The sequence below is a fragment of the Myodes glareolus genome, chromosome 9, assembly GCF_982192425.1.
Source record: "Myodes glareolus chromosome 9, mMyoGla1.1, whole genome shotgun sequence".
Lineage (NCBI taxonomy): Eukaryota > Metazoa > Chordata > Mammalia > Rodentia > Cricetidae > Myodes > Myodes glareolus.
This window is the reverse complement of record NC_142034.1, coordinates 42,882,259-42,906,194: the sequence shown is the minus strand read 5'-3', so window position 1 is coordinate 42,906,194 and position 23,936 is coordinate 42,882,259. Positions and strand designations below refer to the sequence as shown.

Sequence of the window (23,936 nt, the reverse complement as noted above, 5' to 3'; positions counted from 1 at the left end):
TGGAATACTAGGCAGGTGCCCTAAAACTGAGCCCTAAACTCTGAAATTAAGTTTTTGGTTTATTTTTATTGACTTGGATGCAGATTTGAGATAGCTTCTTGAAACTCACCCAATACCAAACATACTGTCAGTTACTGTGTGTGGGAAGGAGAAACAAAGGAGGCTGCTGAAAACCAGCAATGTGATTGGCACACACATTTCACAGTATGGGTCTGTGTACTTCCCAGGGGTAGGTGGAAATGTTCTATGCTTCCTAGAGGCCAGAGCAAAAAGGGTCATGTGACCAGCCAACTAGCCACAAGAGTTATTCATAATTTGTGTGTGTGGTTGCTCCCACAAGCCAAGTAAAGCTCTAATTTATTAGAACTTTTTATTTCCCATCGTAGTCTGTTCCAGGGGGAGAAGCCTGAGTTCCTTCTCCCAGTCCTGAAAGTTTGGAGTGAGCAGAGTGGGTGGGTCCCTTCTCACACCAGGAAGAAGAGCTTCCCTCTGTAAGACTTTAAGAGAAAATGTTGTTAAGTTGCAAGAGGTCTCTAATGCTTCGGGGTATTTTGAATTCATCTTTGATCTCCAGCTCTGTAGTGTTTGTGGGTACAGTGAAAGACCAGAGTGAGCCCAGAGTGGTGAATGGCACATCTCAAGCTGGCCAGACACCTGGGCTGGAACCTTAAGCCACTCACTGCCACTCTCTGAGCCTTGGCATCACCCGTGTTAACCGCTAGAACTGCTGGGTCCCGGGCATGGCTAGTCCCTGTCACTGCTGCGGAGACAGACTGTACCTGTCCCCACCAGGTCCCTTATGTTTGTTCTGTCTCAGCTGGACGGAATTTTTCCCATGACAGTCATCCCCTCCCCAGCCCCTGGACTGCTCAAAGGCGGAGAAGGTGTCTTGCACCCTCCCGGCTCCCCAGTATCTTGGCCCACAGCGTTTGTCAGGTGAGTTAACGAATGTGTCTGTCACAGGGTGGAGCACCTAGGACTCAATGTGGTGCTGCAGCTGCTGGTGGGGGTGCCATTGGAGATGGTGCATGGAGCCACCCGAATTGGGCTTGTCTACGCGGCTGGCGTTGTGGCAGGTAGGCTGGTGGGCCCTATGGTGAACCTCCTGAGGGAAGGTCAGAGGAGATCCCGTGGCTGGTACAAGTCCTGGCTGCCTGGGCATCTTCAGGCTCCTGGTTCTGGATTGTCCTTCAGACAGATTTCCCACGGCCACCCAGACAGGGAGGTGTATTCTGGGGCAGAGCGCATGATTCAGAACAGGACTACTGAGAGAATTCCTGCCGTCGAATTACCGTGCTCCAGCCATGAGAGCCTGGGGACATTCCTTGGTCCTTATGGTCCTGTCAAGCTTATAGACAGAGCTATTGAGAGCTGCCTGCTGTTGATGGGAGCCACACATGAGACAACAGCTTCCTTCTACCGTGCAGAGGAACAGCCGCGGTATGGATGAAGCCAGGCAGCTCTTTGGCCAAGCCATATCTGAACCCATAGGGAGTTTTTTTGTTGTTGTTTTTTTGTTTTTTTTTTTGTTTTTTTACACAGAGCAGCCATGAATCCTTTGATTGGCCCTCTGAGGACTGGACAGTTTGGCCTAGGAGGTAGTGGATACTCCTGTTGGGAGAAGTCTGTGCCTGGTGTGGGGAGGTGGGGCGAATGAGATGAGCAGAAGGGCCAGTTCTCCAGAGAAGGTCGCTGCAGCCCAGCCTCTGAGCGCCAGATCTCCTGCCTGATGCCTCCAACTTTACTGCCGTCTGGTGAAGCTTTGCCTCTTCAGCTCTTCAGCCTGACAGCTGGGCTCAAGGGAGGAGAGAAAGAGAGAGAGAGAGAGAGAGAGAGAGAGAGAGAGAGAGTGAGAGAGTTAGTTTAAGACCTTAATCCTTTCTGAATGGCATTAAAGTTGTCATCAGGAGAGCTGGGCAGCCTTGACCTTGTAAACAACAGGCAGGCAGTAATGAAGTGACTTCCGAACAAGAAAGATCCCACTCTACCTCCAGGGGGCTAACCTGCCCATGTGTAGGCCCTGTGCCTGGGAGACCCTCCCTCCCAGCGCTGTCTCTGGCACTTTTGTGTGTGCCCAGATCCTTGCACCTTAGACCCTCACAAGTCTTTCCCTGAATCCAGCACCGACTGTGTCCTTAACCGAGGTGTAGCGAGCACCTCCAGGTTCCAGACTCTCTCAACCACCCACACACCTCTCATTCCTGCCACCTGGGGATTTATAGGTGCACGTTCCCTACCTAGATTCCCAGAGTCCCAGATGTTAAATGGCGAGGAACGGGGAAGGTGCTTGTAACACTCGCAGTTAGTAGTCAATTAGACTCGGGGGAGGGGGGCAGTAACTTGGAAGACAGAAGTGAGATTCAAAATGACTCAGCACTCACCCAGAACAGATGACATCCTTCCCCAGTGATGTCAGTGCAGACAGAAGCAAGGCGCAGCACCGCGGATGTGAGGCTGGGAGCCTGCAGCGTGGAGCCAAGGGCACACAGTGCTCTGCCTGAGTCATTGATTCAGGCCAGAGGGCTATCTGGTCACTACAAATCCTGTCATTGATCTCCACGATTGAGTGGATTGATCTCCCTACACTACTTCCCCTCTGTATCTATCCCCAGAGGAAAGCCCTTATAGTTAGACCTTGACAGAGAACCAGCCCTTATCCTTGACCAGCAGGTAAGGTGTCCTCACCTCCAAGCCACGTGTCTCTGCTTCGCTGCCTGGTGTGGATACAGAGCCTGAGGCGGAGGTGTGGCGGCACATTCCTGTAGTGCCAGTGCTTAGGAGACTACTACAAGTGGATCAAAAGTTCAAGACCAGCTTAGGCTACATAGTAAAAGAGCAACAACAAAACGAAAAGCAGAAGCCAGGGTTTAGAGGAACAAATGACTTACCCAAGAAGACACAGCTTTTAAGTGGTAGAGATGGGAGTCCCACAGAGGTTCTGTAATCCCAAAGATTGCCCTGTAAACACCTAAGAATCAAAAGGCAGGCCTTTGCATTTGTGCAGAAAATCTATCAGAAACCAAGGGAGGCCTTGATCAGTATCTGACCCCGCTTTATCTCTGCCCAGTGAAGCTATTCCAAACCCAAGGCCATCCTGTTTAGAGTGGTGGCTAACTGCCACAGCACAGAGATAGAGTTCAGGCTTGTGGTACAGGTCTTGTGTGTCATCTCCAATATACGTCACAATTTTATAAGGCCCATAAGGTGTCCACTGCCACGTCCATTGTACAGGCCATTCAGACAGGTGAAATAAACTCTTCTAATTAATCAAGTTAGGGTAGAGCCAGTATCTTAGCAAGGCATGTGGTCACACACCTGTAATCTCAACACTTGGGAGGTAGAGACAGGAGGACGAGGAAGTCGAGGTCGTCCTCGACTGTATGGTGATTTTGAGACCACCCTGAGCTACAGTCAAATACAAAGAAACAAACACAGCACCTAAGCGTATCAGCAGCATCTTATTGCTGAGTTTATGGAAGCCAATATGCACGCCTAGAGCTCAGCCCCTGTTAGGTAATAAATATTTGTAGAGTAGTTGAAAGAATACATGAATAAATAAAGTAACATCGCTTAGAGGTAAATGTTCTGCCAGTGTTAATTTGAGTTTTTCCTAATGGCCAAGGAGCTGTTGGAGAACACCCGCCTTCAAACTTTTCAGACTAAAACCACCGCAGTCGTGCCTTAATGGCGTGGCCACCAGTTCACCTGCATGGTGGCATGGACCCAGACTATGTTTTGGGAACCAGCCCCTTGGTCTGTGCTGTGCAGTGGTGAGGTATGGCGTTCCAGCTTGCCTTTGTCCTCCTGGCTTCTATCCCTACCACCTTCATGGGATTTGTCCTGACCTTAAGGACCTGTCAACCATGAGTTCCATAACAGGTTAGGAAGGGATCCTGCCTGGTCCACAATCTCCCTTGATGTCCTTTACTACTCTGTATGCGTAGATTCTGTGGTTTGGTCCTAGCCAGTGCCTCCAGGCCCCAGCTGATGCATGGACCTTAGCAAAGTCTTGGAAGGTTAATAAGGTTGTTAAAAGACACAGGAGCGGTGCGGGCTTGTTATCTCAGCATGCAGGAGGCAGAGTGGGAGGATCTCAGCAAGATCGAGGTTAACCTGGGCTACAGAAGACCTGTCTTTAGGGTGCTGAGGAGATGGCTCAGAGGCTAAGAGCACTGACTGCTCTGCTCTTCCAAAGGCCCTGAGTTCAATTCCCAGTACCCACATGGTGGCTCACAACTGTCTATAACTCAGGTTCCAAGGGATCTGACACCCTCACACAGATCTACATGTAAATAAAAATAGAGAAATTAAGACTTGTCTTTAAAAGATACATATATCTCAATATCTCAATCCAAAAATCGAATCCAAACCAGGGATCATTGAATTCCTGGTCTGTGAAGAACTGTGGAGCTCCCCAGACCCCACCCCTCACAGTCAGAGGGCTCACTGAATTAGGGAGCCCAAGAAAAAGGGGTTTCACTCAGAATGTTGGAAGCTGTAAGACTTTTTCATCTCATACATGTGAATACTGAAGCCAAAAGAATTTAGGAGCGGTGCCTAAGGTCACACAACTGCTCAGTCATCCCCCTATTCCACACTCCTGCCAGTATTCCTAGCTGGCCCCTGGCCCCAGAGTCAAGACTCTAACCACGGGGAGGGTGAGGGAAAAGTCAGTGCTGTGTAGTCTTGCCCCCTCCCCCACCTCGCCCTGTAGGTCTCTTCTGTCCCCGGAGGCTGTCCTGATGCATCACTGGCCCTGGTGGAGGGCTCCGGGGCATAGAGAAGTTGCCAAGTTAAATGGGTCTGGCGGAGAGAGGAAAGGGTCCAGCTGGGTAAGGCTGGGCTTGCTCGGTGCAAACAGTAATTAACCAGGAGCTGGCTTGGGCAGCTGGCCGAGCTGCTATCCTGCAATGCAGTCTTCACAAGGCGGCCTGGAGAGCGTGGGAATCTTTTGTCATGCAGATCTTGCTGCCTGTTTGTTCGCTACCCAGGGATCCCCCACCCTATCCCAAGACCCCCTGCTTTGGGATATTTATGGCTGAACCCTGTGGGTAGGCCAATAAAAGGAGAAAGTTCATCTGACAGTAGTTAGCTACCAAATGAAAGCTGGAAAAAGACCTGACAAAGGAAAGGAAGATTTCCAGTCGCATGGGCTGGGAGAAGGACTTGTGAGTCCTCGGGTCATGGCAGCTTGACATTTGTCTTGTTTAATTTTTTTCTGAGACATTCCATAGCCAGAATTGGTCACAGGGACCTGGAAAGGGAGTGCCAAGAGGCAGGTGGTCAGTGGCGCTCCCGTGGGGATCTCTCTCCATGTCTCCATCCAGATGGTCTTGGGTCCTGGTTCAGGCAGGAACTTCCTCCTAAGATGTGGGCCCCCACCTTTATAGAACTTGCAGGTTTGGGCTCTCAGCCTTGTCCTCTCTCCTGCGGCTAATTGACTCCTGAGCCTGCAGGCATTTTCCAACTGAGGTTTCTGCTTGCTCACCCAGGCCAGCTGCTACTCACCCTCTGGGCCCCGGGGTCTACCTCCTAGTTATTTTTAGTCTCCTGTGTCCTTCCCTGGAAGCCAAAGCATTGATCACACTTAAATGCGACCAGAACAATAAATCTCCCATCTCCTCACTGCCCGGCTTCCCTCCCAGGACCCAAGTTTGTCAGCCCACATACCAACAGCCACAGAATCATCCTCTCCCCAGAGTGTGATGTCATCACTCTCTGGACTTTTCAAGGACATTCTCCCTCCAGAGAGGCCCCACTTGGAAGATCCTGTGAACCTTTTGTGCTTTAGCGTGGCTGGCAGGAGGTGTGGGAGGCGATGCTAAGCAAGTTTATAGATTCAGCTGAGTGAAGAGAAGCGGAAGGAGGCAGAGGCCACCTCTGAACTAATGTGGGAAGTGGTTGCCACTGAGGCCAAGAGCATGGGTTTTGATCAGCATGACTTTCAGGCTGGGGAATTGCTCTGTGACAGAGAGCTTGCCCAACTTATGTAACGCCCTAGGTTTAATTCCTGGCACTGGGGGAGAAGGAGAAGGATTTTTATGTCAGGCAGAACAGGTTTGAAATAAATCCTGGTTCCAGAGCTGGGGTGAGAGCTTCCCTTGTGTCTGCGGTGAGTCTGTTAGCACCTGCGTCAAAGGTTGGCCTTCAGGATGGAGATGAACCTTGAGGGTAGGAGGGAGAAAAGTGTGTATACCGACTACCCCAAGTGGACGCTTTCTGTCCCCTGTGGTGGCTTTGGAATCAGTCCCTCTTGGGGCCAGTCAGACTTCTCCTTTGAATCTTGGTTTCCCATCAGTAAAACGAGAGAGCTGAACGGAGGGAGGGGTTCATTCCCCCCCCACACCCGTACACGAGGCAGCGTGGCGTCAAAAGGGGAGGAGACAGAGCCCTTGTGGAGTAGTTCTGCTCTAGTGGCAGAAGGCAAGGGCCAGGGCTGGGCTGCACAGTGAGTCCGACTTTCTTGATGGTTTTCACTCTCTCTGTGCCAGGCTCCTTGGCTGTGTCTGTGGCTGACATGACTGCACCCGTTGTGGGCTCTTCCGGAGGGGTGTATGCGCTTGTCTCTGCCCACTTAGCCAACATTGTCATGGTGAGCAGCCCCTGTTCCCTGTTGATCTGCCCTGTCTCTCCTCTACCCTCACTGGACTTGGACGTTATCGCTCTCTCAGACCGGGAACTGTCGGGTGCCCCCTGCCCGGCTGGAGCATGGTTCACAGCTGCATCTTTCTCTGCGGCCCCCTTTCAGCTCTGTCCTTCCCAGATGTGTTCCTGTTTTCGTCAACCGTACTTACCTTAGCCTGCAGGTGTGCCTGTCTCCCTACTCTGCCAATTCCCTCAAAAATGGTTCAGATCAGACCATTAGTATCTTAGTTAGGGTCACCATTGCTGAGATGAAACACCATGACCAAAAGCAACTTGGGGAGGAAAGGGTTTGTTTGGTTCCATTTCCATGTTACTGTTTATCATTGAAGGAAGTTGGCACAGGAACTCAAGTAGGGTAGTAACCTGGAGGCAAGAGCTGATGCAAGAACCATGGAGGAGTCCTTACTGGCTTGCTCATTATGACTTGCTCAGCCTGCTTTCTTATAGAACCCAGGAGTGCCAGCCTAGGGATGTCACCCTCCAACAATGGGCCAGCCCATCCCCCATCAATCACTAGTTAATAAAATGCCCCACAGTCTTGCCTACACCCATTTCGGGGGGAGGATGACTCAAGACAAGTTTGTTGTGTAGCCCTGGCTGTCCTGGAACTGGCTCTATAGACCAGGTTAGCCTCGAACTCAGAGATCCACCTACCACTGCTTCCTGAGTGCTGGGATTAAAGGTGTGCACCGCCACCACTGGCTAACCTTTCTTATGGAAGCGTTTTCTTAATTGAGGTTCCCTCCTCTCAGATGACTTTAGCTTGTGTCAACTTGCTATAGAACTATCCAGTACAACTAGTCTACGTGGTCTTTAGAATTCTATCATAGATTGTGCACAGTAAGAGGACTTTGAGGCTGAAGAGATAACCCAGTCTGTAAAATGCTTTGCACACAAGCATGAGGACCCAAGTTTGGATCCCTAGCAGTCATATAAGAAGCTGGGCATGGCCACGATGCACTCCTGTAACCCCAGCGCTGGGAAGGCGGACACCTAGAGTTTGCCCTTGAGAGCCATCTTAGCCAAAGCCGTGGACTCCAGGTTTAACCACTCCACACGCACCGCACACTAACATAGGCACTCCTAGGTAAGAAAGCCTCCATGGTCATGTCATCAGACTTCTCAAGTAGAAGAGGAGACCTTGTGGGAGGGATCACCTTCTGCCAGCCATCCAGGTGTCGTCCCCTGCCCCTCAAATTGTCAGGGTCCCCTTGTCTTTCCATTCTCTTTCAATACAATGGTAAGGGTCTGAGCATGGCCCAAGGAAACGGGCAACCTAGTCCGGTCTGAATCCTTGCTGCCCACTCCTGAAAGGTGACCTGGGCCAGGTTAAATGCTGCTTCATACCTTGGGTTCTACACCTCTGAAGTGGGGTGATATGCAGTAAATGAGCAAAACTGAAAATCAACACTTAAAACAAATATTACCTTAACTCCTCATTCCTTACCAAAGAACCTAGGTAGATTCAGACTAAACAGGGTCTTCAGATCAGCATGTTGAAGCCCCTACGGCAGGAAGCTTGTTTAGTTTAGAGGGAGATAGAGTTGTCTCCACTGCGGTAGCTGTCCTACCTCACACATGCCCCAACTGGCCTAGGAGCCTCTCTATGTTACACATCTAGATACTGCTGTGCCTGACATACTCATGATGCCTATAGATTTGGGAGACAGGGGAGAGTCCAGAAAGATTTCAGCGTCTCTGTGAACCCCTCCTCATCCTGTTCTGTTTGCTGTCACCCCCCCCACACGTGGCAATTGTGATGCTTGGTGGTAGTAATTCTTTGGAGTCTCTACATTCTCCCATGGTTTCATCTGGATTTTTTTCAGTTGAGCAGATTGTTGACCCAGCCGAGGATGTCCTGGAGCTCAATCCTACCTCAACCTTCCAAGTGCAGAGTCTGTCTCTTCTCCCGCTCTCTCTTTCTCTCTCTCCCTCCCTCCCTCCCTTCTTTTTCCTTGTGGGGGAGTGGGTGTAGGGGTAGGGCGATCCCAAATTGACCTGGAACTCCCTGTGTAGTCCAGGCTGACCTCAAACTTGTGGCAATCACCTGCCTCAGCCTCTTGAGTATTGCATCTTAGCACCCCTGACTGGAATTCCTGCCTCACTCTGAACACCATCCTCTTCTATTCACCGCCCCCTACCCCGCCTTTGTGAGTTGTAAGAGTATGTGTGTATGTGTGTGTGGGGGGATACTGAGTGACTACATTTGCTACTGAGCTAAATTCTGGCAACTTCCAGTATGTGCTAGTAGAGAGGTTGGAGGTGGGTGTGGGAAATCATATCTGAGCGTGAGGGTTCGGGATGTGTTCCTGTTTGTGCACACAACCGCTGAGGGTCTCTGTGCACAGGGCCGCCTCACATGGCCCTCTTAAATGGGTCATTCTCTTTCCTCAGACACAGCTATTCCTCTGAATCCTGCCTCCTCCACCCTCCCCCTGCCCCAATTTCTCTCAGTTGGAGAAGAAAGTACTGACCTCCTCCCTTCCATTTCTGCAAACTAGGGATGGGGACAGGGATGGTGGGGGCTGAGCAGGCGCAGTGGAAGGAGAGCACAGGGAAGGAGGAAAAAAGGCAGGACTTTAAGAAGATCTGCCCACTCCCCAGCTCATGAAGTGCAACCATGGCACCCCAGAAGTTCCCATAGGGAGAAGAGGCCACTGAAGGACTGGTCACAGGCACCCGGGACCTGTCAAATGGTTTGATTCACTTACACTTCTGCCTGGCGAGCAGCCCGTGGCCATGGAGATGAGCGGTCCCATTTCAGACCTTAGACCTTCCCAGAGAAAGCAGTTCCCTGCCTGCCTCCTGGGAGCTGACAGTCCTGGGAGTTTGCAGTAATCGTCCACTCTAGACAGTTGTTCTTCTTGACCCTGAAGAAGGTCTGTTTCTCCTCATCGAGGGACTGCCTTTGCCCAAATGAGCTCCATGCTGAGACTGAGTCGTGTCAGGTCAACCCCTTCTTTAATCCCAGCCCTGGGGAGGCAGAGGCAGCTAGATCTCTGTGAGGTCAAGGCCAGCCTGGTCTATAGAGAGAGTTCCATGACATTCAGGGCTACATAGAAAATCCTTGTTTCAAAAAGAAAACAAAAAAAAGGGGACCACTTCTGTGGTTGGGGAGTGGTTAACCCTTAGCAAGCGCATATACTTCAACCTGATAGATGTGCTACTGCTTTACTTCCAAAATGAGAGCGGGCTCTTTATTCATTAGACAGTATCTCATTAAAGTAAAAGTAAAAAACTATGGATTTGACAGTCAGGAGATTTAGATTTAAAAACCATCTGATGACTTAGTCTGTGAATCTTTGAAGCTTCAGTTGCTTTCATAAGGTGGTTGTTATGAAGATGTGGACAAACTGGAACATGCTTTCCACATGGTAAGCCACCACCCAGCAGTGAGCGCCTATGTGTACATATGCATACACATTTGTGTGTGTAACCATTACATTTATGTTTTAGTGTGTGTGTGTGTGTGTGTGCGCGCGCGCGTGCACGCGCATGCGCTACAATACAAGTGTAGATATCAAAGGACAACTTTGGTATAGAATGGGAGTCCATTCTATCTACCTAGTCATTCCCCAGGACTGAACTCAGGCGTGGAGATACCTTTACCTTCTGAGGTATCTTGGCTGCCTTCTGTGTGATTTTTTTTTTAAATGTATGAATTATGTTTCATAGAGAAATCAAAAAATTTTTTTTTGTAAATTGGTATTTTACCTGCGTGTATGTCTGTATGAGTGTGTTAGGTCCCCTGGAACTGGAGTTACAGACAGTTGTGAGCTGCCATGTGGGTGCTAGGACTTGAACACAGGTCCACTGGAAGAGCAACCAGTGCTCTTAACCACTGAGCTGTCTCTTCAGCCCTAGAAAATGTGTTCTTAAAGCTCCTGGGATATCCCAGGAAAATGTGAGCACTTATGTTCTCAGGTACAGCTGTGTCTTGTGGTTGTGGTCCGTACATTTGGAAGGCTGGGGCATTTTATATATATGTGTGTGTGTGTGTGTATATGTGTGCGTATGTATATATATACATACACATTGATATATATATACACACATATATCAATGTTTTATAAATTTCAGTTTACACAAAATAATTAAAGTCAGAAACAAAAAAAAATAAAGAAAAAGAAAAAAATAATTAAAGTCAGAAAATATCTCAACCAAAGATTTGGCTCACAAAAAGACTTTCAATCAAGACTTCTTATTTTAAACACTGGAAATAGAAAGATCTACCTGATTGAATAATTTATTAATTGCCTGCTGCTGAGGCCCATAAGCCAGAGTTCCATTTTTAAATATGCAAGATATTTACTTACACTTTGCTGTGTGTTAGATGTTTTTATAAAATATTTGAGAGCCAAATCTTTGCAAATTGAATTTCGTTGTTGAAGCTCAAGAAAGATAACTGCTAAAAATAAAACAAAACAAAACCCCTCTGCCATAAGGTTTATGTAATTAAATGAACAGCCTCTGTAGGACAGCTAGACCAGGAGTGATTTATATGTCATGCTTTGATTTCATGGTGTGTGTATGTGTGTATGTGTGTGTGTGTGTGTGTGTGTGTGTGTGTTACTGAGCATTGCACCTAGGGCCGCACACATGCTAGGAAAGTGTTCTTAATTCGTTGAGTGAACATGATATCAAGGCAACTGGTTACCTACTTGACAGTGGCTGAGTCACTGTCTCACCCTGCCACCATTTCACTCCGCGAGGCTGTGGGAGAGAATGAAATTAAAGGGCCTTGGAAAGGCCTGGTTCCCTGGGGACTGGGCTCTCCACTTCTAGCAGCAGCAGGGCCTGCTGTGTGCGGCGCCTTTGCTCTGCTGGTGTTTCACTGCACTCAGTGTTATTGGAGGGAATAATGGGTCGTGAAATGGCCTTGGAAGACCTTCTAGTTTAACCTCTTCACTGCTGGGAGATTATAATTCCCTGGGATTCCCTCAGCTCTGGGAGCAGCTGGGTAGACAACAAAGGCAGACAAAATGTTTCACCATCTCTTAGAGGGTGGTTGGCAGAGCTGTGGACTGGGAGGACCATCTGCTTGTTAACCTCCTATCATCCTGAAGTGGCCATCAGGGATCCTCACCTTCTTCCCTAAAGTGCATGCATGGGGTTGGATCCCATCAACCTGGCAATCTTCAGCTCTAACTTGCACCTGGGGCCAGGCAGGTTTGCATACTCAGGAAGCTAATGAATGGGCTGGAAGCCACACCTATAATCTCAGGAAGGTTATAGAGTTGAGGGCATCTTGTGGCTACAGAGTTTGAGGCCAGCTGGTGGGAAACCTGGACCCTGTGTCCAAAAAAAAAAAAAAAAAGGAAACAAACTCGTGAATCTGGCCTCAATAGCGCTAGAGTGAAAGCACAGAGCTTCTGACTGTCCAGGGTCACCTGGACTCTAGATTTATTGTGTTTGTTTGTTTGATTTGAGACAGGATTTCTCTGTGTATCCCTGGCTATCCTGGAACTCACTCTATAGACCAGGCTGACCTCGATCTCAAGATCCACCTGCCTCTGCCTCCTGAGTGCTGAGATTAAAGGCGGGCACCATCACTACGTGTTCAACATTTACTTCTTTATGAGTTTTCCTTTCTTCCTTTTTCTTCTTCCTTCCCTGCTTCCCTCTTTCTTGTTTCTTCCAGGAATAGAACCCAGGGTCTTATACTTGCCAAGGAGGCTCTCCTGCCATTCTGCCTTTTCCCCACCCCATCGTAACCATCACTGTGCAGTCCAATGGCATTCATACTTCTGGGCAGCAGCCAGCACCATCCTATCTACCAAACTTTTCTTTTCTTGGTAAGGCCATGTGGCCCACCACCTTCCTGTTGCAGGAGGCTCGCTTCAGGGATTGGATTGCTGACTCCATGGAATCACTGAGTCCTGTTTTGTCCCCTGTCTCTTTGGTAAGGTGCTGAGAGACACTAGAAGTCCCAGTGTTACCCTGCCATCTGCTTTTAAGTAGAAAACATTCAGCAAGCAGATGTTAGCCATTCTGGTTTAAGAGGGGCCATGTGCTGCCCACTGCACTAATGAAGAAGGGCTTGTTGTGACAGGGTCTCAGCAAGTTTCCCATGCTGCCCTGGGACCTGTCACCCTCCGGTCTTCCAAGTACTAGCTCATCCTCCTCCTCTTCTCCTACTTGGAAAGGATGTAAATTCGTTGAATACAAAGCACTTGTGATTTACAAAGCAATTAGCAGAATAATCTATCAAAGGGGTATTGTTTAAATAGTACATTTTAAAGGACTCCTTTTTGCTGGCCTGGTGCTAGTGGCACATGCCTTTAATCCCATCACTCGGGAGGCAGAGGCAGGCGGATCTCTGTGAGTTTGAGGCCGGCCTGGTCTACAGAACAAGTTCCAGGACAGGCTCCAAAGCTAGAGAGAAACCCTGTCTCAAAAAAGAAAAAAGAAAGAAAAGTGAAACTCCTACAAGTTAAAGCTTGTTCACAATGTTAAGACATAAGAATACTTCAAGCAAATCCTCTTTGTAAGAAAAGACTGTTATGCCGGGCGGTGGTGGCACACACCTTTAATCCCAGCACTTGGGAGGCAGACAGGCAGATCTCTGTGAGTTTGAGGCCAGCCTGGTCTACAAGAGCTAGTTCCAGAACAGGCTCCAAAGCTACAGAGAAACCCTGTCTCGAAAAACCAAAAAATAAAAATAAAAAAAAAATGGGGGGGGGGGGAGTGTTTTCTCTGAAGTTTTCCCAAGCCCTGTTTGTTCTACAGTCACCACTATTTGGGGCCCCTATGACCTATGAAGTTTAACTCACGTTAGTTACTACAACCTCAGAGGAGCATGAGAGCGTGGAGCAGGGCCTGGACCACTGGGACAGTAGTCTCGGCTGTGCCCAGTTGCCACCTTAGCCAGGGCCAGTGTGCTCCAGGAAGATCCCAGGTGCGTCTGTGTGCGTGGCTGTGTGTGTGTGTGTGTGTGTGGCTGTGTGTCTGTGTGTGTGTGCCTGCATCTGTGTAAGTGGAACTGTGTTCTGAATGCCCTGCAGGGGAGCTCCTCAAAGGAACCCCGCGGAGGAGTCTTTTGTAAAGTGAAAATCCTTTGTCAGATGAATAATTGGGATCCCTTTATCTACTCGGGAGGCTCTCTGGAGAGAGACTTGTTTGAAGGCCATCTGGCCCACTCCCCTCCTGATGCCCCATTAGGAATCTCGGTGACGGGAAACTCATGACCCACACAACAGGTCATTCTATTTTGTTCGTATAAGAGAACAAGAACAGTGATTGCATGCTGGCGTGAGAGAGCCAGCTGAAGGGCTCAGCTGCCAGACAACAGTGCGCTTGACCCCTGAGTTTGAGGGTCCTTCTTCATTCTTCCTGGGTACGATTTCTTACCCCGATGGTTCCACTTTGACTTTGCTGGGTGTCCTGCCGCACATTTCTTGTCACCTGTGGGGACAGCCAAGAATCACGCTGTCGAAGAGTTCACTCTCTGAGGTGGGAGAGAGATCCTCCCTTGCTGGCTCTACATGCTCTGCCCTGTGTGGCTCAAGACCTTTCATGAGGAACATAAACTCACCATTGTTGGAAATCCCTGCGCCATGCTAAGCCCCAGCCCTCACTCACTACTTCACGGGGTAGCTTTTTGTGTACCTGCAGAGGAGGGGCCGGATCCCAAACTGACAGAAGTCTCTTCCTTTCCTTTAGAACTGGTCAGGCATGAAGTGCCAGTTCAAGCTGCTGCGGATGGCTGTGGCCTTGCTCTGTAGTGAGTACCACGGGGAGGGGAGAAGGGGGTGGGGTGTGCAGGACCACAGAGAAGCACCTGCCCTTGCCTTCCAAGAGCCTGTGGTAAACCAGAAAAGGTGGGGCATGTCAGTCATGTGTCCAAAACGGGGACACCCCGAGAAAGTCTTTCTCTTTACTCTGCTTGATCCTTCCCGATCTTTTGTTTTGCTTTTTAAGACAGTGTCTTGTGTAGCCCATGTTGGCATTGAACTCGCTAAATAGTCAAGGATGACTTTGAATTTTTTATCTGCTTTCTGGGATTAAGACACATGTGTCACCACAGTTTTTTTGTTTGTTGATTTGGTTTTTGTTTTTGTGTTTGTTTTTTGGTTTTCGAGACAGGGTTTCTCTGTGTACCTTTGGAACCTGTCCTGGACTTCGCTTTATAGACCAGGCTGAACTCAAACTTACAGAGATCCGTCCGCCTGCTTCTCCCTCTCTCGAATGTGGAATTAAAGGTGTGTGCCACCACTGCCTGGCACCACACTGATTTTTATGTGGAGCTAGACTCTGTGCATGCTGGGCAAGCACTGTACCAACTGAACCACATCGCCCAGACCCTTTATGTCTTGTTTTGGTGGTCCCTCCCACACCAGATAGGGTTTCTCTGTAGCTCTGTAGCCCTGGCTGTCCTGGAACTCGCTCCGTAAACCAGGCTAACCCAAAACTCACAGAGATCCGCCTACCTCTGCCTCCCAAGATTAAAGGCGTGCACTACCACCGTCCAACACAAGTACTAATAACCACTGAGCCATCGCATCTCTCCAACCCCACTTCTTAAACCTTTTATAGACATAAAGTATGCAAACAGAAAAGTACCCAGTGACCAGTGGGATCAAGAGAAATAGCTGCATGACTTTTTGGGTTGCGAACTTGACCTTTTAGGATATGTGTCTATTGTGTGTGCATGCACATTTAAACCTGCAGGTAGACATATGGAGATGGCTGGAGAGATGGCTCAGAGATTAGGAGCACTGGCTGTTCTTCCAGAGGTCCTGAGTTCAATTCCTAGCCACCACAACTATCTAAAATGAGATCTGGTGCCCTCTTCTGGCCTGCAGGCATGCAGGCAGAACACTGGTATACATAATAAATAAACACATCTTTTTAAAAAAAAAGACCACTCACTGCTATCGCAAAGGACCTGGGTTTTGCCCCCAACACCAACACACAACACTTCACAACTGTTTGTAACTCCAGTTCCAGGTAATCCAAAGCCCTTTTTTTCGTCCCTGTGGGCATTGCACATGCTTGGTGCATAAACATACATGCGAATAAAACACCTGTGCACGTAAAGTATGAAAAAAGAATCTTTTTTTTTTTTAAAACAAACTTGTAGTTTTGCTCAGTGGCGTGACACATGTCTATAATTCTAGGACTTTGGGAAAGCTAGGGCAAGAGGGTTGGATTTTTAAAAATATTTTATTTATTCATTTTCATGTGCATGGGTGTTTTTGCCTGCATCGTTGTCTGTGTACCATCTGTATGCACTGCCCAGGGAGGCCAGAAGAAAGCATCAGATCCCCTGGAACAAGTTAGAGACAGTTGTGAGCCACCATGTGGGTGCTTGGAGTCAGACCTAGGTCCTATGAAGAGCAGCCATTGCTCTTAACTGCTAAGCTAGCTCTCCAGCCCCAAGAGAACTGAATTTTGAAGCCAACCTGGACTACATAGTAAAATGTTGTCTCAGGCTGCCCCCACCTCCACACCTACAAACAAACCTTGCACTTTTAGTAGAGTTACAAACTAGTGACTCCTTTGCTCAGTTTGTGCTGGGACCTTAGTCAGGATGGGTCCATTCTACTGACTGAGAGGCCTGGACATTAGACAAGTAGGGCTCAGCAACTGATCAAACACAGGAGAGCATACCTTAAACTCAATGGTGCACACCTCTAACATAGCACTTGGTAGGCCGAGTCAAGAGGAATTCTGTGGGTTCAAGGCCAGCCTGGTCTACATGACCAATTCCAGGCCAATCATATACAGTGAGACTCTGCCCCCAAAAGTGGGGAGCGGTATGTCTGGCAGAGGTGCCATAGAAATAAAGGACTTGGTAGGCAAAAGATGTTGGCAAGGAAAATTGGAGCTTGGGACTGCGTATAGTTGTACAAGAAATAAAGCCAATCTAAATCTTAGGAGTTAGATGATGAGTGTCGGGCGGTGGTGGTGCACACCTTTAATTCAATCCCAGCACTCGGAGGCAGAGGCAGGCGGATCTCTGTGAGTTCAAGGCCAGCTTGGTCCACAGAGTGAGTTCCAGTACACAGAGAAACCCTGTCTTGAAAAACCATTAAAAAACAAAAGAAAGAAAAAAAGAGTTAAGAGTTAGATGATGTTGACTTTAAAGGCAAAGGCAGAAACATACATCATCTTACATACACTGGAAGGCCACTGAAGGCTTACAAGAGGAGAGATTCTGAAGAATGTTCCAGATAGGAAATTAGCTGCATTATGATGGAGAAAAATAAATTGAGGGGTTGGAGAGATGGCTTGATGATTAGGAGCCCTTGCTCTAACAGCATGTGGCTCTGAGTTCACCCTACCACCCACCCCCCACAAAAAAGCCAAGCATGGTACACATGCCTGTAACCCTAGCATTGGGGCTAGACAGAGGAAGCTCCCAGGAGCTCACTGGCTGGCCAGCTCATCCTAACCAGTGAGCTGCAAGCTTCAGGTTCAGAGATCCCCATCTCTAAAATACAGGATGGAAGGACCGGAGAGATGGCTCAAGGGTTACGAACACGTGCTACTCTTGCAGAGGACCTGGGTTCAGTTTCAAGTATCCGCCTGGCTCACAGCTGTAACTCTAGTTCCAGGGATATGATACCCTCTTCTGGCATCCACAGGTACCAGGCATGCACACAGCACACATACACATGTAGGCAAAACACTTATATACGAGGTCTTAAAAGTAAGGTGGAGACCAATAGAAGAGGGCATGTAATGTCTTCTGTCTTCCATATGTGCATGCATAGGCATGCACTTGCGTGCACCTGCGCGCGCGCGCGCGCACACACACACACACACACACACACACACACAGAGTGAAAGGCTAATGAGACCTAAGCCTCAGTGCCCATCCTTTAATGTAAAGAGTAAGAGGGGGAATGAACATCTTCTCCTTTACTTTCCAAAACATATGTATGGGGAGCATCGGATTAGGTAAACATTATAAAAGCTGTGCTGGAGAGATGGTTCAGTGGTTAAGAGTACTCACTGTCTTTCAAAGGTCCTGAGTTCAATTGCTAGCACCCACATGGCAGCTCACAAATGTCTGGTGCCGTCTTTTGGTGTGCAGATGTACATGTAGACAAAGCACCCATATACATAAAATACATAAATAAAGCTTTAAAAAAATTCTAAAAGGTGATGAAGAGGTGGGAGAGGAACCATCTTTTACAGCCTTTTCCTCTATTGGCCCCAGGACCCAGTAAACAACAGCAGGGAAGCGCCAGCCGGTTGGGGTATCTCTAGAGCACGGCCCTACTGCTCCTTTTCCACCCTCTGCTGGCTGACTTTGGAGCTGCAGGGCCCTCTGAAGACATTTAGCTGTCAGTCCCTAAAGGGAAGGAGGTTCCTGGGTTCCTGGGAGACACGTTGATGAAATACGCGGTGAAACAGTCCCCTCAGAGAGCTGTCTTTTAATCTGTGAGGTTTGCTTTGCTTTCCCTCCCAGTCTGGAAAATAAGGCTAAGAATTCCTACTCTCTTAGGGTCTGAAGGGATGGCTCAGTGGTTAAGAGCGCTTGCTGCTCTCCCAGAGGACCAGGGTTCAATTCCCAGGACCCACATGATAGTTCACAACTGTCTGTAACTCTTGATTCAGGGGATCTGACACCCTCATATAGACATAGACATATACCAATGAACATTGTATATAATATATTATATATATAAAGGGTACATGCATTTAATCTCAGCACTTGGGAGGCAAAGGCAAGAAGATTTCTAAGTGTGAAGACAACCTGTTCTACAGAGTGAGTTCCAAGACAGCCAGGGCTACACAGAGAAACCCTGTCTCAAGAAAACAAAAAAAAATTGAAAAAAAAGAATACCTGCTTTCAGTGAGACTCGATGGTGCACACCTTTAATCACAGCACTCAGGGAGACAGAGCTCTGTGAATTCAAGAAGTCCTGTACACACTGAGTTTCAGGATATCCCAGACTTCATTGTGAGGCCTCATGTTGAAGAGAGAAAGGAAAGCAGGAAGGGAGGAAAGGTAGGAGGGAGAAAGAAAGTCCTTTCCCTGGCCCCTTGGGTATTGGGAAATGGAGTGGCACTATTGCCCAGCCCTTTTCCTTTGCAAGATATGTCCCTATTTGACTGGCTGACTTAGAAAGTTCAAGGGAAGGACAAAGGGAAGGATGAGCCACGGCTGGTGACATGCAGGCATTAGTTAAGGGAGACATTCTACGATGTGTTGGTGAAAGTGGAGTTCAGACTTTTAGTTTAATTCCTCCTTTACCCTCACTCCCTCTCCATCTCTTTCTCCTGAGAGGCACCGGCTCTCGTGGTTTCTAGGGATTTCTAGGTAGCACATGGAAACACTCTGTGGGGTTTTCAGAGCGTGCGGGAGTTGTTGGCCGTGTTCTGCTTGTGAAGCCGGGTACACTGGGACTGGGCCTTTATGCCAGTGGACAGATGAAGAAATGTCCCGGAGTGCAGCGTAGCCACAGAGATACGCCTTCCTTAGGGTCTTCTAGCAAGGGCCCTCTCAACGTTCAGATAGCGGTTCAAACATTTTCTCTTGAGAAGCCCTGTCTAACTCCCCAAAGAATGCCCCGCCTTGTGCCCAGCATGGATTTTATATTGTCTCTTTTTGCCTCGTGTCTGTAGCTCTTAATGAAATTGTCTTGCGAATGTAATTGATTGTTGATTTATTGCCAAGCCCTGTAGGCTCTTGGGATAGTCTTGTCTCCTTGATTACTGCATTTGGTCTCATGGCAGTGAATGAGTGAATGGGTGACTAGGTGGCTGGTGTGCCTGGCCTCTCCTCAGCCCCTGCCCAGGACCCTGCTGTGATGTCTCTCTGTCTCCTCCCCTTGCAGTGAGTATGGAGTTCGGGAGGGCTGTGTGGCTCCGCTTCCACCCATCGGCTTATCCCCCATGCCCCCACCCAAGCTTCGTGGCGCACTTGGGTGGTGTGGCCGTGGGCATCACCCTGGGTGTGGTGGTTCTAAGGAACTATGAGCAGAGACTGCAGGACCAGTCGCTGTGGTGGATTTTTGTGACCATGTACACCATCTTCGTGCTGTTTGCGGTCTTCTGGAACATCTTTGCCTATACACTGCTGGACTTGAAGCTGCCACCACCCCCTTAAGAGACTGGAGGACCAAGGCAGGGAAGGGAAGAAGCAGAAGCATCCAGAGGAAGTACCTGCATCTGTTTTTCATCACCAATTCAGCGAGACCTGGGGAGCAGGAGACTCTCGTGGCTGGGATATATGTTTCAATGTTGAAGGATGGGGGAGGAGATGGAAGCAGCTGCTGTTTTCCTAAGTTGATCTGGGGTGGGGGAAAGTCTGGGGTAGGATGAGAGTAGCTGATCCACGTGCTCCCTTCTCACTGCCACAAGTAGCCTTCTTCCTGGTCTGTGACCTGGAGAGACCCTGGGACGCAGAAGTTCTGAGGGCAGCCACAGCCAGGCATGCCTTCCCCAGCCAGGAGGTTACTGGAGGCTAGGTCCTGTCCTCCCTGCAGCTCATGGCCTGGTGCTCTGACAGTAGACAAGTTGGCTTTGATCTGGGGGAGCCCAGAGCACCCCAGGCTCAGATCAGTGGGCGCGATGGTATGGCCCCTAGGATGGGAAGATGCTGTGTTCTTTTCCTGGGGGATCTGTGAGAGGGCCCACGCTGGGCACTGAAGTTCATCCCAGGTTCCCCTGGGGAAAGGCCCAGGACCAGTTTTCCCTCTTCTTGCCTGTATTCGTGAATGCTGGCATCTCACACCATCATCCTGCATCCGTGCCCTATCTGGATTTTTGGGGGTCTTTTCTTCCTCTCTTGCCCTACTTTGTGCCTCTCTTTTGGGTGTGGAGACAGGGTTCTGGTGTGTGTGTGTGTGTGTGTGTGTACACGAGTGCATGTGTAATGTCAGGCAAGTCAGAACCTGCAGAGGGAGGAAGTGAAGGACAATGTACACACGGGATGTCTGTAAGGGATTGCTGGAATGGGCATCGTCAGTGTGCTTGCTCAGTGGCCTTGCTTTTTGCATAATTCACGCCCCTCTTTCCCAACTGGCCCTCCCAAACACATCCCAAGCATCACTGACCAGCGGAAAAATTGTCCCTTTTAGAGGGAAGACCAGAGCCCCACCAGGACCTTTGGGAGGAAATGCCAGCTGTGTTCTGGTTCTCTCTGGGGTAGCTTCATGTCTGTTCTGCCTCCTGTAGAAGTCTTTGGAATGAAAAAAAACCTAGGACAGTGATACCATGGCCATCTCTCCAAGGAAGCTATAGTAAAAGATATTTTGGTGAAAACTTTGCCCTAGAGAAGAGCTCCTGGGAACCTGGCTGAGAGCCCAGGGTTGAGAACAGCTGTAGACTTAGATGGTTAGATCTGGAGGGAAGTTGGAAATGAGATTGAGGGAATGGCTTTGTGCTGCCCACATCCCAGCAGCCTCAGGAGTTTGGCAAGACACGCAGTGCCTCTGCCCCTCCAAGACAGTCTGTTCAGGCTGGCACTAGGAGCTGCTAGAAGCCCTAAGTGGAGACTGAGACAAATGACCTTTATATCAGCTTTGGGACTCTCAGCTCCTGAGAGTCCAGGCTGAGGAACCACAGACCTGGGAAGTGAGGGGCAGAACATGTAGGAACAAGGTCAGTAGGATGGGAACTGCTCCCAGCTGGTCTCCATTCTCCTGAGTCCCTCCCCGGGACCCTTCCAGTGTGGCCGCCAGCAGGGCTGGGACTCAGGGCACTGTCACTCCTCATGGTGGCTGTAGGTTGGCCTCAAAGGCTGGGGAATCCCCAGACAACAACCATGTAGGCTCGCTTGCTTTTAAAGGGGAGAGGAGTCATGGAAGCCAGGGAAGGGAAGCCAGGCTTTCAAAGAAGAGAAATTTCACCTTAATGGCACCATTCATCACTCGTTTTTTAATTAGGAAAAGCTCCCTAATGGGCCTCTTCTGACGCTCAGTTTCCAAGTGAACCATTCTTGCCTAGAGCATTAGTGGAGGTATTGCTCACCGAACCCACATCTTCCTCGAGTGTCCAATTCAGTTTGCAGATCATGAGGATTACCCAGTGCTGTGTGCTTCCCAGGGCTGGCTGCAAAGCGTTGACTTTCCTCTGCCTTAAAAACAGTGCCCAACAGTGAGCTGCCCTCCGAGGACTAAGTAAGTGAAAAACAATCCACTAGCCGCAATGTTGGTTTCTAAATATTTTTGTATCGTGTACATGCTGTATATTTTTGTTGTAACATATTATTTGAGCACAGATTCCATTAAAGATTTTTTTAAAGCCATTGGTTATTCAGGAAGTGACTACAAGAGCTGCCTTGGAGTTGTTTTGTCTGGGTCTGGTGGGAGAAGGAAAGGCCTGGTAGTGGTGGGTTGATGGTTTTGGTGCTGGTGATTGGCACTGTCTTCCTTAACCTTTCCTGAGTCGTTGGTGAAAACTGATTGTTCTTCCCATAACATAATATGAAGGAAGCTTCCCTGACAGTTTTGAAGGTAGCTGCCAGTAGTTAGGGAACTCAGCCTGAGTGACAGTCTCAGTACCAGTGTCCCCTCAGGTCAGGCCTGTCTTCTTGTCCACTCACCCAGCACTGCTTTAGGGATTGACAGTTGCCAAGGGAATGAAGAAACTGCACACATATGAACTCAAGGGCAGAAAAGCTGGGATCACATGGTCATGGACGGAGAAGCCACAGCCCCGCCCCGTAAGCTCAGAGTGCTCATTATGTACTGTTGAACAGGGAAGTGAGGTTATTGCATTCAGCTGAACGAGGAGGCGCAGATAGGCGCGGTCTCTGTAGGGGCAGTCTTCAGGCCGTAAACATGTGGAGGGCAAAAGCTGTGGACATTCTCTGCCCTCTGTCTACATCCACACATTGCTATCCCCTGAGACTGACATGCTGGAGTCCTTGCATAGCCTTGTCTTTGTCAGCAATGCACATTCACTCAGGACTACAGACCTCTTTCTCTGCCTCAACAAGCCTAGTCTTTAGGTCCTCCTAGGGGCCATCAACAACTTAATCTTGAAGAACAGGGCATGGTCAAGTTCATATCCAGAGGAGAAATGAAAGCAGGCGAGGCCTGGGACTTCAGAAGTTTAACAACTGAGTTACTATGCATGAATGAGGACTGGAAAAGCCAACCGTGTGCCCACCTTCTCCAAATCAGCATTGGCCTCTGTAGCTTCCCAGTTAACAACTACTGAATGCTTAAGGATTGAATTGCCCTGTAAGTGTAGAACGGGGGTCCTTGCCCTTCCCATCAATTTCCTGTGTATTACTGAAAAAAGTTTCCAAACAGTGTAGGAGCCATCCCAAAACATCCCAAAACTAAAACCAAGAGTGCAGTTAGCTCCGGCTAACTAAACACCCGCTGTTACTTGGAAAGTGCAGAGCTGAGTTCTCTGCACTTTCCACTGGGGCCTCTTTGCTCCACATACTCAAGGCATCAAGGCAGCTCCTTGGGGAAGAAAAGCTGTTTAATTAGATTTGCCTTTGGCCTCCTCCCATTTCCCTTTACTTTTCTGTTTCTTACTTTCTGACAGATTTTCATTCATTAAATAATTTACTAAAATGTTTACCAGTGATAATTTAAAAAATTGAAAACAACAGCCAGGCAGTGGTGGAGCACACCTTTAATCCCAGAACTCGGGAGGCAGAGGCAGTCGGATCTCTGTGAGTTCGAGGCCGACCTGGTCTACAAGAGCTAGTTCTAGGGAGCTGGAGAGATGGCTCAGTGGTTAAGAGCATTTCCTGCTCTTCCAAAGGTCCTGAGTTCAATTCCCAGCAACCACATGGTACAACAATCTGTAATGAGGTCTGGTGCCCTCTTCTGGGCCTTCAGGCATACATGCAGAAAGAATATTGTATACAAAATAAATAAATAATTTTTTTTTTTTTTTTAAGGAGCTAGTTCTAGGGCAGGCACCAAAAGCTACAGAGAAACTCCTGTCTCAAAAAAAAAAAAAAAAAAAAAAAAAAAAAGAGAGAGAGAGAGAGAGAAAAGGAAAAGGGTAGTAGTGGTGCACAACTTGAACCCAAACTCTCAGAACGCAGAGGCAGGAGGTTCTGAGTTTGAAGCCAGCCTGGTCTACAGAATGAATTCCAGATAGCCAGGGCTACACAGAGACACCCTACCCAGGGGGAGGGGGACAATTTACTAAGTCTCTACTTACACTGGATAGTAAGGTAGACATTTTCATAGCTAATGGTTTGTTTTGTTTTTTTAAGACAAGGTTTCTCTGGATAGCCCTGGCTGTTCTGAAACCCTCTCTGTAGAACTGGCTGGCCATGAATTTACAGAGATCTCTTGCCTCTGCCTCCCAAGTGCTGGGATTAAAGGCGTGTGCTGTCACCGTCACCCCACTTGTTTTGC

At 48.7% G+C, this 23,936-nt stretch overlaps 1 protein-coding gene across 5 annotated transcripts in view; it reads left to right on the top strand.

Moving 5' to 3' along the window:
• Positions 1–21,850, top strand: part of Rhbdl3 (rhomboid like 3) — a 51,722-nt gene extending 29,872 nt beyond the window's left edge. For 2 of the 5 annotated variants that reach the window (XM_087910227.1, XM_087910226.1), the window contains 5 exons: positions 964–1,076; positions 6,492–6,592; positions 14,308–14,368; positions 14,727–14,846; positions 19,437–21,850. In XM_087910227.1, coding sequence (XP_087766353.1) covers positions 964–1,076; positions 6,492–6,592; positions 14,308–14,368; positions 14,727–14,846; positions 19,437–19,708 — 667 coding nt within the window. In that variant the 3' untranslated portion in view covers positions 19,709–21,850. The remainder of the gene's footprint in view (positions 1–963; positions 1,077–6,491; positions 6,593–14,307; positions 14,369–14,726; positions 14,847–19,436) is intronic. The other 3 variants (XM_087910228.1, XM_087910229.1, XM_087910230.1) reach the window with 2 other exon arrangements.
• Positions 21,851–23,936: the final 2,086 nt, after the last annotated feature.